The sequence below is a fragment of the Pseudorca crassidens genome, chromosome 2 (assembly GCF_039906515.1).
Source record: "Pseudorca crassidens isolate mPseCra1 chromosome 2, mPseCra1.hap1, whole genome shotgun sequence".
In the NCBI taxonomy this organism is placed as follows: Eukaryota; Metazoa; Chordata; class Mammalia; order Artiodactyla; family Delphinidae; genus Pseudorca; species Pseudorca crassidens.
Window position 1 is genome coordinate 5,684,069 of NC_090297.1, and position 13,432 is coordinate 5,697,500.

General features: G+C 42.5%; 1 protein-coding gene across 19 annotated transcripts in view; it reads left to right on the forward strand.

The window, feature by feature from the left end:
• CAMTA1 (calmodulin binding transcription activator 1) overlaps positions 1 to 13,432 on the forward strand; it is an 892,953-nt gene that overhangs the window by 872,820 nt on the left and 6,701 nt on the right. For 12 of the 19 annotated variants that reach the window (XM_067718873.1, XM_067718851.1, XM_067718840.1 and 9 more), the window contains 5 exons: positions 739 to 810; positions 2,544 to 2,564; positions 3,992 to 4,185; positions 4,973 to 5,047; positions 7,788 to 7,818. In XM_067718873.1, the coding sequence (XP_067574974.1) occupies positions 739 to 810; positions 2,544 to 2,564; positions 3,992 to 4,185; positions 4,973 to 5,047; positions 7,788 to 7,818 (393 nt within the window). The remainder of the gene's footprint in view (positions 1 to 738; positions 811 to 2,543; positions 2,565 to 3,991; positions 4,186 to 4,972; positions 5,048 to 7,787; positions 7,819 to 13,432) is intronic. The other 7 variants (XM_067718865.1, XM_067718919.1, XM_067718831.1 and 4 more) reach the window with 3 other exon arrangements.

Below are 13,432 nucleotides of genomic sequence, written 5' to 3' on the forward strand. Positions count from 1 at the left end.
AGGCCACAACAGTGAGAGGCCCACGTACCACCAAAAAAAAAAAAAAAAAAAAAAAAAAAAAAAAGAATTCATCTGCCAATGCAGTGGACACGGGTTCGAGCCCTGGTCCGGGAAGATCCCACATGCCACGGAGCAACTAAGCCCGTGCACCACAACTGCTGAGCCTGCGCTCTACAGCCCGAGAGCCACAACTACGGAGCCTATATGCCACAACTACTGAAGCCTGTGCACCTAGAGCCTATGCTCTGCAGCAAGAGAAACCACCGCAGTGAGAAGCCCGTGCACCACAACGAAGAGTAGCCCCCGCTCGCCGCAACTAGAGAAAGCCCGAGCGCAGCAACAAAGACCCAATGCAGCCAAAAATAAATAAATAAATAAATAAAAACAAAAGTAGAGGACTTGGTGTTATCTTAGGAAAGACAGCAGAGAGCAGAAATTTATAAGGGCAAATAGTGCAATACCTAATTCTTTAAATACTTTGAAAATGAATATTGTTTTAGGCCTCCTAACATCCAAATATGATGGTTCTATTTAGAAGCAGGAATAATCAGAGAGTTATTCTGTAAATTCATTTTTTTAATTTATCCTGATACTAACTTATCACTGCATTTTGGTAAACCTCTGGTCTCAGTTCTGAGAAAGTCAATTAAATGAGTCATGATTCCATTTAAGTCTTGGGACAGTTGCGTTCTTTATACTACATCATTATTTCTTTTCTTGCCTCACTTTCCCTTGAAGGGCCGACCCTTGCGGGAGCAGCAGGAAGTGGCAGCAGCTGTCATTCAGCGTTGTTACAGAAAATATAAACAGGTGAGCCAGCTTCTGGGTCGCCATGGGAACGTGCCTTATTCACACAGCATCCAAACAGGCCTGGGGGGGTCTGGTGTGTGGTTTGGCAAAGAGCACAACATCCAGTGCCTGATCCAAAGACTGACTTTGAATTGCCTTGATTAAAAGCCAAAGGGGGGCGTCCCTGGTGGCGCAGCGGTTGAGAGTCCGCCTGCCGATGCAGGGGACACGGGTTCGTGCCCCGGTCCGGGAGAATCCCACTATGCCACGGAGCGGCTGGGCCCGTGAGCCACGGCCGCTGAGCCTGTGCGTCCGGAGCCTGTGGTCCGCAACGGGAGAGGCCACAACAGTGAGAGGCCAACGTACCGCAAAAAAAAAAAAGAAACACCAAAGGGAAATGTTCCAGAAGGGAAAAAAACAAAAACAAGCAAACAAAAAGCCACCTGCAACTAATGCCGCAAAATAATTTTTGTTCAGATCGTTGGCCTCTTAGTGGTATCACCTGCCTGCAGCATTGGTCTGATACAGAGGAAGTTATTTGTGTCTGAAATAAGGCTCTGTGTCTCAGTCATTTTACCTATAAACTATTTAGTAATTAAAGAACTCAAGGGAATTTAATATGGTGATTGGAGTAGGTAAATACTAATTGTTATCGTTGACCTTGAATTATATACATTACATAATCCTTAGTGGTTTTTCCTTTTGGCTTCTTCTTATCCGATTTAAAATGAAGAATTGTAAAAATCTGAAGAAGCCCAGAATATCTTAAACCGTTTTGTATTCCAGACTGTTTTGTATTCCTTAGTTAAGTGTTGCAGGAAGAGTATCTGAGTTACTCTTTCGTGCAGTATTGCTATTTCTGAAACTACCTGCGGGGTCATGTAGCTCCCATCAGTGGGGAAGAGAGCACCTAGCACGTCCTGGATCTTTTATGCTCATCATCTCATTTTCTCCTTACAAAAATATCTGAAGTCAACAATTTTATTTCCATTTTGCAGATGAAGAAGCTGAGGCTCAGAGAGATTAAGTAAATATTAGACCTTTCTAACCACCTAGGTGGTGATAAAATGTTAAAAATTGCCGAATTGAGTTCTGACCGGTTCATACAATAAAACTCGGTCCTGTCAGTAGATTCTAGAACCTTTTATTAGGTTGTGCTTTCGGTAGGTCTTACATTTTTGTTTAAGGAATGTATACCAGCCACACAGAAATCCAGGATTCTGTTCTCTTGTTATTTCTAGCATTTGTCTGATTCAGGTTGCCATGTTCTCAAGTTTCTTTAGGATTAAGCTCTAACGGTGAGGGGCGGGGAGCCTCTTTAGCTTATAGCCGATTGAGTTCGTGATCCCAGGAAATGAAGGTTTATTGTGTAAACGCTGACACCACGGTCCCTGTAGCCCCACAGCAGGGAACCATCCTGGCTTGCTGTTAGCCCGAGCAATACTCAGAATCAAGTTTCAAGTCTGTGATTTCAGCAGGTATTAATTCCAAAACGTGAGTTTGGTTTTTTTTTTAATCCCCTCCCAAAGAAGTGTTGGCTACAACCAGAAAGTCGGAAGGCATTTAAAAAAAAATACTGACAAATATAAGACAAGTATTTTGGAAGATGGAAGGCATGAAGATAGCCAGGTTGCCTTTTTTCCTTTTTTTTTTTTTTTTTCGGTTGGGAGTTTCATTGGTTCTGGTTCTGGTTTTTCATTTCCTTCTATTCGGCAATCTAACGTTAATCTTGTATTTTCTGTTTCTCCCCCAAGCTGACATGGATAGCCTTGAAGGTAATGATACACCCAAGTCCTCTCACAAACCATTCCACCAGAGTCACACACTTCACACCCATCACCAGCTACAAGAAGGGGCCATTAAGATGGCACGGTCATTCCGTAGGCATACCCCCCTCGCCCGGCCACCTCACCACAGCACATCTATCCTCTGGGGACCACGTGGTGATGCCGTCGCAGTGGGTTTCAGCAGTAACAGTCATTGGACATTTTCTTGGCCAGTGTCCATCTAAACAATCCGTCCAGAACAATTGCCGTGAACCCTGTGAGCCCCTGAAGATGTTTCCCTTTTTCCCATCGTGCTTCACCGTGGCCCGGGAGGTTCTGACTATGCAGAGCGCACGGGTCAAGGCGATGGAAACGCTGTAGGATGCAGCGTCCTTGTCTTAAAAGACTTTTGGCCAAATGCAAATGTCAGGCGGGTCAGATAAGACTAAGCAGGATTCTTGCAGAAGGGCCCTGTGTCTGTTTCCTTTCCTCACTCCACCTCGTACATGCAGAGAGATACTTAGGCACAGGGATTTTCTGAGGAATACTTGTCCCTCTGATGGTAAGTCGCCTTCTTGTGAGCAAAGCGCTTCTCTGTCACTTCCTGTCCCCAGACTTGTAGTCTGTGTCGTTAGCAATCTGGACATAGTCTTTTTTTAAAATCTGGAGAGCTCTGCATTTTTCCTGCCTGGACTCTGATAGGGAAGAGGACCCATCCTCCCCGCACCGTGCCTTCATGCCTCACTTTCCATCTCTGCGGCAAGCTGGCCGGAGGGTGCTGGGCCTGGCTCCCAAGCCGTCCCCGGCTCCGGGGCCGCTTTCCAAGTTTCATGGCTTCACCCCACTGTCGGTCTTACGAGCGTTAATCTTTTGCAGGTTAAAATGGCTTAAAGGTGTCAGCGTTTCATGATAAGCCTTGTATTTGGGACCTTGTAACTCAGAAATTTGTCGAGGGGAATGCTAGTTAGAAATCAGATGCTGACCGCTAAGTAGATTTGTGTTTGGCAGGAATTGGGAGGCATCCAATTAAAAATGGGAGGTTAATTTAAAATGTTTCCAAATTGGATAGGAAATATCCGTCTTCAGCATTTCAAGTTTTACCTCCTAAATAATACTTTTTCGATTCCTAAATGTCTCAGTTTATTGCCATTAAAACTTTTTTCCAAAAAGGGCAAACAATTTTGATATTTGGGGGGAAAAAACCCACATTTAAATCAATGCATTGTCTGAAGGAAACCCTTAAAGTAACATTTTGCATTTTGGAAAGGTAGGTGAAAAGATGCCTAGTTTGCCTCTTTAATGATGCACCCCCAGAGAATATGAAAAGAAAGGGAAAAGTTTTCCTTCTTGCCGTCCCCACCTGGTGGGCTCAGAGGACACCCAGGCCTGCGTGGCCCCCCTTGTTACTGCTGTGCTTCTTCTTGTTCCCCCTGCAGTATGCACTTTATAAAAAGATGACACAGGCTGCCATCCTGATCCAGAGCAAATTCCGAAGTTACTACGAACAAAAAAAATTTCAGCAGAGCCGGCGTGCTGCTGTGCTGATCCAGAAGTTTTACCGGAGTTATAAAAAGTGTGGCAGGAGACGGCAGGCTCGGCGGACGGCAGTCATCGTACAGCAGAAACTCAGGTGGGTCAAGATTCGTGGCGGCCAAGAGAACCCCAACTGAGTCCAAAGAACTGCCCCTTGTTGACACATAGGCCTGTACAAGGAGTAAAGCATCTTGCAGCTCTTTTCTTCCCAGACCAGTCTAGATGTCACGTGTTCGTAGAGTTACACCTGTCCTCTTTGCCTGTTTTTGTCTATTTAGCGTCTCCTTTCTCTCTCCCCACCCCCCATCCAATCATTTTGATGCCACCACCCAGTTTCACCTCATATCAGAGTCTGGCTGGACCACAGTTCCTACTCAGAAAGGTGGCACTGTAATATAGCCGTCTAAATTGTAGCGTTTCTATACCTAAGACCTTGGGAGAGTGAGTAGTACTAAGCCACTCCATTTTGAAGAGTGTAATAAAAACTTCTAGCACCGGAAAATACACTGACGAAAGAAGTTTAGAAAATAATAGCCCAAAGAGAGCAGCAAACACAGGCGAATCAATTTCTAAACCGAGAAAGTCTGTCTAATGCCTTTTTGAACAAACGAGCTTACAAAGACTTGGGGCAGAACAGTTACAGGACATCTTCTCTTTAGTCTTTTTATTATCTCCCTCCAAGTAGGTGAAAGTGTCTGTAGTCCCCTCCTTCCTTCTCCCCCAGTGATGCCCAGACTCAGAACCATAAAACAGGCTTGTGCTGTTGGATTTGCCACATGAGCTGTTTGGTTAAGAGTTTTCTCTCGCCGCTGACCTGCTTTCAACTTTCGCACATGAGGCTTTACAGCTTCTCGTGACAGTAATTCATATTCTGGCTTTTTCAGGAGCAGTTTGCTAACCAAAAAGCAGGACCAGGCTGCTCGAAAAATAATGAGGTTTCTACGCCGCTGTCGCCACAGGTACATTAACCCTCATCCCGACATGTTCCTCGTCGAGAATAATAAAACCACCCTCATCGCCTTACCCACTCATGAACTCCTTGGTGAAGCTAATCCCCCACAAATAATCAGGGTACACGTCCCAAATGACGCTAGGATAACAGAACTCTTTAACTAGGGACTGAGTTGCTGCCATAAGAATACCGGTCGCTGTTCCAGACGATGCTGTGTAGGGATTGAACCACGGAGATCATGCCAGTGTTTTTGTTTTAATTTGGGTGCGAGGACAACTTAGGCAGACTGGCTTTTCATTCCAGATTTTTCTTTAGCAGTGTGTTCTTCACTCTAAACCCTTACTGTGCTAACGTGTGTCCAAACAGAAAAGACACAGAGTTTCTATTCTGAAGGAAAGGTTGAGACACCACTAATGCCATCCAAATTTTCTGATGTAGAATTTCCACTAAATAGTTGGTGCCCTCTACTGGCCGTGTCAGAGCTAACACCCTCCATCAAGTGACCAATTCCAGCTAGTCTGTGATGAGAAACAGGAGAGGCGGTCAGAATGAAACTGGGCAGGGCAGGAAACACAGCCGAGACAGAGGCGCATTTCCAACTAGAAGTGGGCTCCGGTGACCCCAGCATCTTCCTGCAGAGCTACGCCAGGGGAGTTTCTCTTTGTTTTCCTGAGTTTGGGATGCCTTGGTGAAGACGAGGTCCTTAACTCAGATTTTGGGGGCTGGTGAACCGTGTTTTTCTTTTCTTTGCTTGGGTTAATATTCCAGCCTGACCACTGTGACATTGGCCGACTGAGCTGTGTTTAGATAGCTCTCCACGTAGTTTTGTCGCTTCTCTGTGCATCGGGAGCGATGAAGTTTACAGACCCAAACTTGAAAGCAAGCTCTTTAATGTCTGATTTCCTCTTTCCTGTTTAATTGTACCCAAAGCCCGAGTGTCCAGGTGCAGTTTGATTCTCAGAGGTTTCACTTTAGTTTTTTTTCCCCTCAAACTGTCTACTTGCTAACTTTGACAGTATTCTAACTTTGAGACTTACTAGGGGTTAACTGGCTACTTGTGTGCACTTTTACTTAAATTAACAAAATAATTCGTTTACATGACCATGGAAGGGAATGTGGACAGAACCACACATGCACAGTGATAAAAACTTTTAAAGGAACATTTTTTAGGTTATATACGGTGTTCTCTAGCTAGAATGCTGCCAGGGCAGCTCATGCACATTTACCGTATTCCTCCGCAGAGCGTTGGCTCTCCACCACGCAGTGATGGGGTTTTCCCCGTGACGCTAAGCAATGAGGTGCCCATATCAATACTCTGAAATAGCAAGTCTTGTTAGGAAATGCATATCAGAATATGCGGCATGGCCAGGACGTAATGAAATGAATCCTCCAGGCCTTACCAAAGTCAGTCTCTGTTTCCTTATTATTTACTCATACCTTTGACTTAGCCTTAGGGGACTTGCAGCCAAATAGAGGAGTTGATTTTCTTCCTTTGGTGAAAATATCAAGGCCTTACCTGGACCCTTTGCCATATATTCTTACACGTGCTCACACTCTTCTCCCCTTTTCCTCTTCCTCCTGCAAAACAAAAAACCCAGGAGGATTCAATCCAGCACTGCTGAGTCTGTGATTAACACTTTCCTAGCAGGTTTTATCTTCGAGGAAATCTCCTCCACGTGGCTCTTCCTTAAGCCACGTCAAACAAATGTTCACAAGTTAAATTCTCCTTGGTTCTTCTGGTCTTATCCTCAAACTTTGAAAATATGTATAGGTAATGCCACCTTGGTCATTGTGAGCAAAACTACATAAGGTCCCATGTTCATTTTCTTCTTTTTTTTTTTTTTTTTTTGGCCAGAGCCTACCATGTTTACATTTGGTGAACTGAGTGAATTGAGAGGGTAAGATATTTAAGCAAAACATAAACGCCTGAAAGGCTGCTTCCCACAGAAGGCTGAACGAAGGAATCGTCTCACTCATGTTTTTAGAGTTCTCCTTTTGTAAACAAGTAGAAAAGCATTTCATGAGGATTTTGCCTTTCTTTGGTCCGTATTTTAACCAGTAATATCCTCATGAAGCTAATAAGTTTTTTTATGAAGAGAGCATCAGATTATGGATCTGAATTTCTGTTCATTATTTGGGATTAAACAATGACCCCTACTGGCTCTTTTCTTTACTTGCCCTTTGATATTCCAGATGCTAGAAAAATGTGCAGGCAAATTGGAATAAAACCTTTGTCTACTGACTGTGTAAGGTCACTATTCACTTTCCATTCCCATATATTCAATGAAGGAACCTGAAGAAATCCTGAAAAATCTGTCCCAGAAGTTTGAACTCATTTTCCCTAGAATGAGTGTCACCCTGTTGCCATTCTGGGTTATTGAATATTATTTTAAGAGAAACTGTCATCTGTGTTGTCCCCTAGAAGCATTAAAATAGGAAACCTCATATGACACCCTCTCAGAAAAGGTAGGTAGGAAGTGGCTTCAGGAATCAATAAGAAGTGTCCCATTTCCTTAAGGATTTTGCTCAGTCATGGACCCCAGCATTTTTAGACTGAAAAATAAATCGGTGAATTTCCTACCTGCTCATTTCACATATCCCACCACCACTCTCCTTTTCTTTTTTTCCAAAAACAACCAAAAAAGGAAACCTTTATAGTCTTTTTTGTTGAAATAAAGCTATTTATAAGATTTCTGTTGTGACCCTCACATGCTAATAGCTCTTTGGTGTTGTTTTACTGTCCAAAGCCCCCTGGTGGACCATAGGCTGTACAAAAGGGTGAGTTTAGCTGCCTGCTAGCCAGTTTCTCTTTATCTTCCATTTTCAATATTTTGCTTTTTGCTTGCTTGCATGGGGCTGCAGTCTAGGTATGCCCGTAAAGTTTCACATCCATTTCGAATGAAATAAGATAAAAACTAACCCTAATTACTAACACTGCTACTTTATACAACAGGAAAACAGTCACATACAACCATAGACATACAAATGCATGAGCAAGTGAAAGGGAGGGCCTTCTGAAGCCACCGCAGGGCATGCGTAGCACTTGGTGGGAGAAGCCTTCAGTGTAAAAAAAACAGTGGCTGGTGGGACAAGTTTAAATCTCAACAAGGCTGCACTAGAACAAAGCCTTAAGCAAGTGGTTATTTGCCATGAAAATAATCTGCCACGTGAAATTCGACTACTGCCGTATCAAAATTTCTAAAGGAAAAAGGCTCACTAGGCAATACTGTTGTTTTTCCTTTAACTCATCTATTTCTTGTTTAGAGTTACATAGTTTCATTTTCTAACTCTCCCTTTCCCTGGTGCCGTGAGGTAAGTCAGTACCCAGAGCTGCCCTTTCTGAGCCAACTCAGGACATTCATGATCCAATAGGGAACAAACCTGACTTCCAGCATTTAACGGCAGCGCTGAAGAAAGACAGGGTGGTGTGAAGTGTCCGAAATCTGTATGTTCTATGCTGCAGTCAAGAGTGGACGTTCCGAGAGAATTTGTGTTTTAAAGAAATGATAGTGAGTGAGCGTTCAACGGACACTATGAGTGTTCGTGAGATTTTAGAATGTGATGCTGATTTCTAAGCATGAAGACGTGACTGTAACACATCTTAAGTTATAATAAACGGTTTACTGGCAGAAAACTGGTTTTTAGAAGCCAGGAATTGAATTCACCAAAATCACACTTGAATTTAGATTAACTTGACAACTTTTGTCTTAAGAGAAGATGCATTTAAAATCTAACGTGACAAAATATAACATGGCGGTTAGCTCTATCAACTCAGCTCCATCCAACACCCTCCCTTCCTACCTTACACTCATACTGTATTTAGTCATTTGCAAGATTTCAGAGAAAAGATCGTGCTTCAGAAAAAAATCTCAAACTTCTAATGTCTCTGGAGAGATCATTTCCCGTATCACTACATTTATGTTGACGGTAATATTTATTCACTATATTTTAAGCCAAGTGTCCGAAAACATTTCCTTAAAAGGCCAGATAATAAATGTCCGTTGCAATATAGTAGTTCCCCCTCATCCATGGGGGATACGTTCCAAGACCCCCAGCGGATACCTGAAGCCGTGGCTAGTACCGAGTGCTATGTATGTGTGTACATACACACTGTGTTTCTCCTGTACTAACAGGCAGGTGGCGTATACAGTGTGGATGCGCTGGACAAAGGGATGAGTCACGTCCCAGGCAGGACAGAGTGGAGCAGTGCGAGATTTCCCCGTGCTACTCAGAACAGCACACAACTTAAAGCTCATGAATTATTTATTTCTGGAATTTTTCATTTACTGTTTTCAGACCGCGGTTGACCAATGGGTAGCTGAAACCTTGAAAGCAAAACCATGGATAAGGGGGAACCACTGTACTTAGTTCTACCCCTGAAACATGAAAACAGCCACAGACGATCCAAAAATGAATGGTTGTGACTGTGTTCTAATAAAACTGTATTTATACACAGACCTGCATTGGGCTGGATTTGGTCCATGGGCTGTAGTTTGCCAACCTGGGGTGATAGGAGAATTGAGTTTTTGTGAGTTTTTCCTAAATCAAAACCTTATCCCTGTAAAAGGTCTGAAGCCTTACCTACTGAAAACCATGGATAGTCACTGAAGGAGAAATTTGTTAAAAAAATAATAATAAAGCAGCTACTTGCCTTTGTAAATTTAACTAGTCAGACCTCTCTAGAATAAGGCAGTTGCTTACAATTAAAATAGTTCAGGTCCCATGTAGTGGTGCTGGCTCAGTGATGTCTGTGTTTGAAATATAAGAGAAAAGGGGGACACAAATGTCCATTTTTCTAGTCCCTCTCTCTCTCTGCATACATAGATAATATCTCTTTCCATTAGAAAAAAACCTCCCAGAGAACAGATGCATGCCCTAGTATTCAATTTAACTATAAGTTGTAGTGTCTTGCATGTTATATGCAATTTATATCGTCAGCTGCAAGGATCCAACATTTTAGTAAAAGTGGCTGCTTATGCACTTTTGAAGCCTGTTAGGTTCTCGCATGTTAATGATCATTTTCAAGAGTACATTTTCTAAAAGTGCTCTTCCATGCCAACCAGAGTCCCCACCTTAACTTCCTGAATGCTCGCTGCATTCCGCTGTGAGTTCCTAAAACTCCTCCTCATGCGTGGAAAGTTGGAATTTCATAACATCCTCTATGCCACTCAGTCTTAGGGGGTTTGAGAGAGAGGAACTCAGAAGCTTTCAGGTTTCTTCCAGTGTGGTCATTGTTCTCTAACGTATGAATTGAGGAATAGCTTAGCTGTGTCTTGTCTAATTCCCAGTACGATCTCTCGTCCATCGGAGAAGTCATGATGGTCCTCCAAGAGTCCCCAAGTTGAAGTTACTCTTGGGAGGCAGGACATTCTCTGAGGAGGATTTATATTCCTGGAATTTGTGTCAAAGAAGCTAATATACTTACCAGTGTATAAAGTATACCATATTTAAGACATTTAAGGTTTACATATCCGAAGATAATATTTGAAAAATGAAGAATTACATTTTATGGTACGGTACGTGTAACATACGATTTGACCCCAACTTTTAAGTTAATGAAGCAGCAGAATGTCTAAAAAGGGAGGTGACGTCAATTATCAGAATTAGGGTCCAGCTGGCTAACTCCAGCAGCAGAGCAATCAGAAAATACCAATGTGTCTTCAAATTTTCAGCCTCAGGGAAAGCTAAGAAAAAGCCCCCAGTGGTCCTCACCGAAGCCAGCTCATTTTCACTCAGTCACTCCTCCAGACTTGGCCCCTAATTTACCCAGTAACTTAAAATGAAGTCATCCAGTTCCTAATACCGTCAAAGGGATTTGTTTTGTCTTGGACACAATAACTTGTCAAGAGAAAACATTATACACAGAGAGATGTTTGAATCAACAGTTTATTTTTCTTAGTTCACTTAGGTGTTATACTAGTTCAGCAAATGACTGAAGGATTTCTAAGGTTGAAGAAATATTTAAGTGCTCTGGCTGAGAATACTATATTCCAGTTGGATTTTGAATATCTTGAACAGGGTGTTATTCAGTGTTACAGCAGAAAACCAAGATGCCTCAGGTGTAAAGGAAATAGTAAAGAGCTGAATTATATAACAGGTTTGTCCTCAAGGTATTGAGACTAGAAAGGACAATGCCTTAGACAAATTTCTTCTTTCCCTAGTGAGATCAGATTTCTGTGAGAGGGCTTTATAACCTAAAACAGTCCCTGCAGGTATTGTAAACAGTAAGACTCCTGGTATTGAACTAACCGATCTCTTGAAAATTGCTGGCCTAGTTACCCATGTTCAATAAAGGTGGGTGAAGCCATCCAACTGGAATAAAAAGAGCCCTGATTGGAGGAAGAAGAGATAACACTTTCTGGGCACCAATTTTTAAACACCAGGTTTTCTCTCTATTTGACAACTGGGTTTCCAAACACTTAACCGGGCCAGATGCTGCTAGTTATCTTGGTAAGTAGCGTGGACAGCACTGATTCTTGAGAGCAGCCCTGCAAGATATCTTCAGTGGGTCACTAGCAAGTTCTGCGGGTCACACTTAGACTTTTTGTGTTGTTCTCTACACGTTGGTCCAAGGGGCAGTTCTCTAACGATGCCTGCAAGTGAACTGTTTGAGAAAAGTAACAGTGCTCTGTCAACAGCTTGGATGTCACACTTCCCTAGTTAAATTTGACGTGAGGTGTGGTTTCCAAGTGGCCCAGTCTGCTCGGTAAGGAGTAAGCGATGAAGGTGGGGTGCGTCATCTAATTAAAATCTCCAAAGTAATTCTGTCTTACTTGCCTCTTTTAGGAAATGAATCTTTGGGGAACACAGTGGCGTGTGTTACATTGCAGACAACATGCTCTGTGTCATTCTTATTGGGCCTCTCTGTCTTTTTTGTTTTGCAATCCAAATGAGATTTCTGGAAAATGGCAAGACCTCTCTTTTCCTAAACCCCCCCCACGAGCTATTGCAGCTCTCAGAGCAACAGGTAACTAAGCAGAGAGCCTCATCTGGCTGCCCTGTATATTTCTGACGTCCAGCATTGCGAGAATATACCTGCCAAAGTCCACTGGCTCATGACACATTTCCCTGGCTGAGCATTACTGAGTAGATGTTAATGAAGCCGCTTTGCCTAATGCTTTACCCATGGAGCCATTGTTCGCTACGAGTCTCTGAAGCAGGCCTCCTTCATTTATCCATAAACGATCATGGGACGTCTGATGGAAAGAAACCCCGTGGGCTTCTGCTGGCTTTCAGTGCTGTTGCTTACCACATCACTTCAGTACATTACAATGCAACGTGGTTTGGGTTTGGGTTTGGGCTGAGACTGCAACAATATCCGAAAGATTATTTTCAGCCTATAGAATGCTTGGGGGAAATCCTGGGCTTGTCTTTAGTTTTAACAGTTGGATGGTCACAGGTCCAAGTCTTGATATTCTAATTACCGTGATTGAAGCCAGGAACACGAGTACCATTTTCGAAGTTACTGATGCACAGTTCAGAAACGTGGTCCTGGCAGCTCTCCTTATAGTAGCAATTGCCTTGTGCCTACAGAAGCTACAGTTCCTATGTTGTATTAATTGTCTTCACAGTCTCCAGGAAGACTGCTCTGCCTGTCTTCCATGTGAGGAAACTCAGAAGTAAGTGTAATTATCATGGGATTTGTTTTTAGATAACCTGGACATTATTAGACTCAGTTCTTTCTTAGCCCTGAATGAGGCTAACACGTACAATTCTTTAAGAGAATCCAAAACTCAGTAACCCTTAGCTGAGTGTGTGTAACGTAATGTAACAGACGTTTACTGGACCTCTGTATTCTCAGTTCTATAGATACAGTGACCACAGGTACAGAATTTTCAGGTATCATTCCAATTTCAAAAATTCTGCTCTACCTTTACCAAGTTTTCACACTGAAAATATGTTTACAATATAGGTAATATCAAGGAAACTAGCTCAATCGATTTTTGGTCTTGGTCTATAAAATTTATCTTTTTTTCCCCCTCCACTGAACTTTTCAATTGTTCTTTTATGTCACGTGAATACAACATTTGTAAGAAACAGTAGTAGTAACAGATGGATAGAAAAACATCTTAGAAACTTTTTTAAAGAAGGACAAGCAGAAATAATTATTATGAAGGAAACACATACTCACTGTAGTACATTTTGGAAATACAAATAAGCAAGGAAAATCACCCAGAGATGATAACTGTTAAACTTTTTGTATCTTTCTCGTGGTAGAGGCATTTTCAGTTAACCTACGCCTTTTAGTCATTATTCATGTCTTGAATGACTGAGACAAGGCGGCCACAAATCTCTGTGACTATTTGAAACACTCTGATTTGAAACATCTGTCTCTTAGAACTTACTAACAAAAATTCTAGTATCAGATGTTGTTCTCATTCACTTCAGTGAA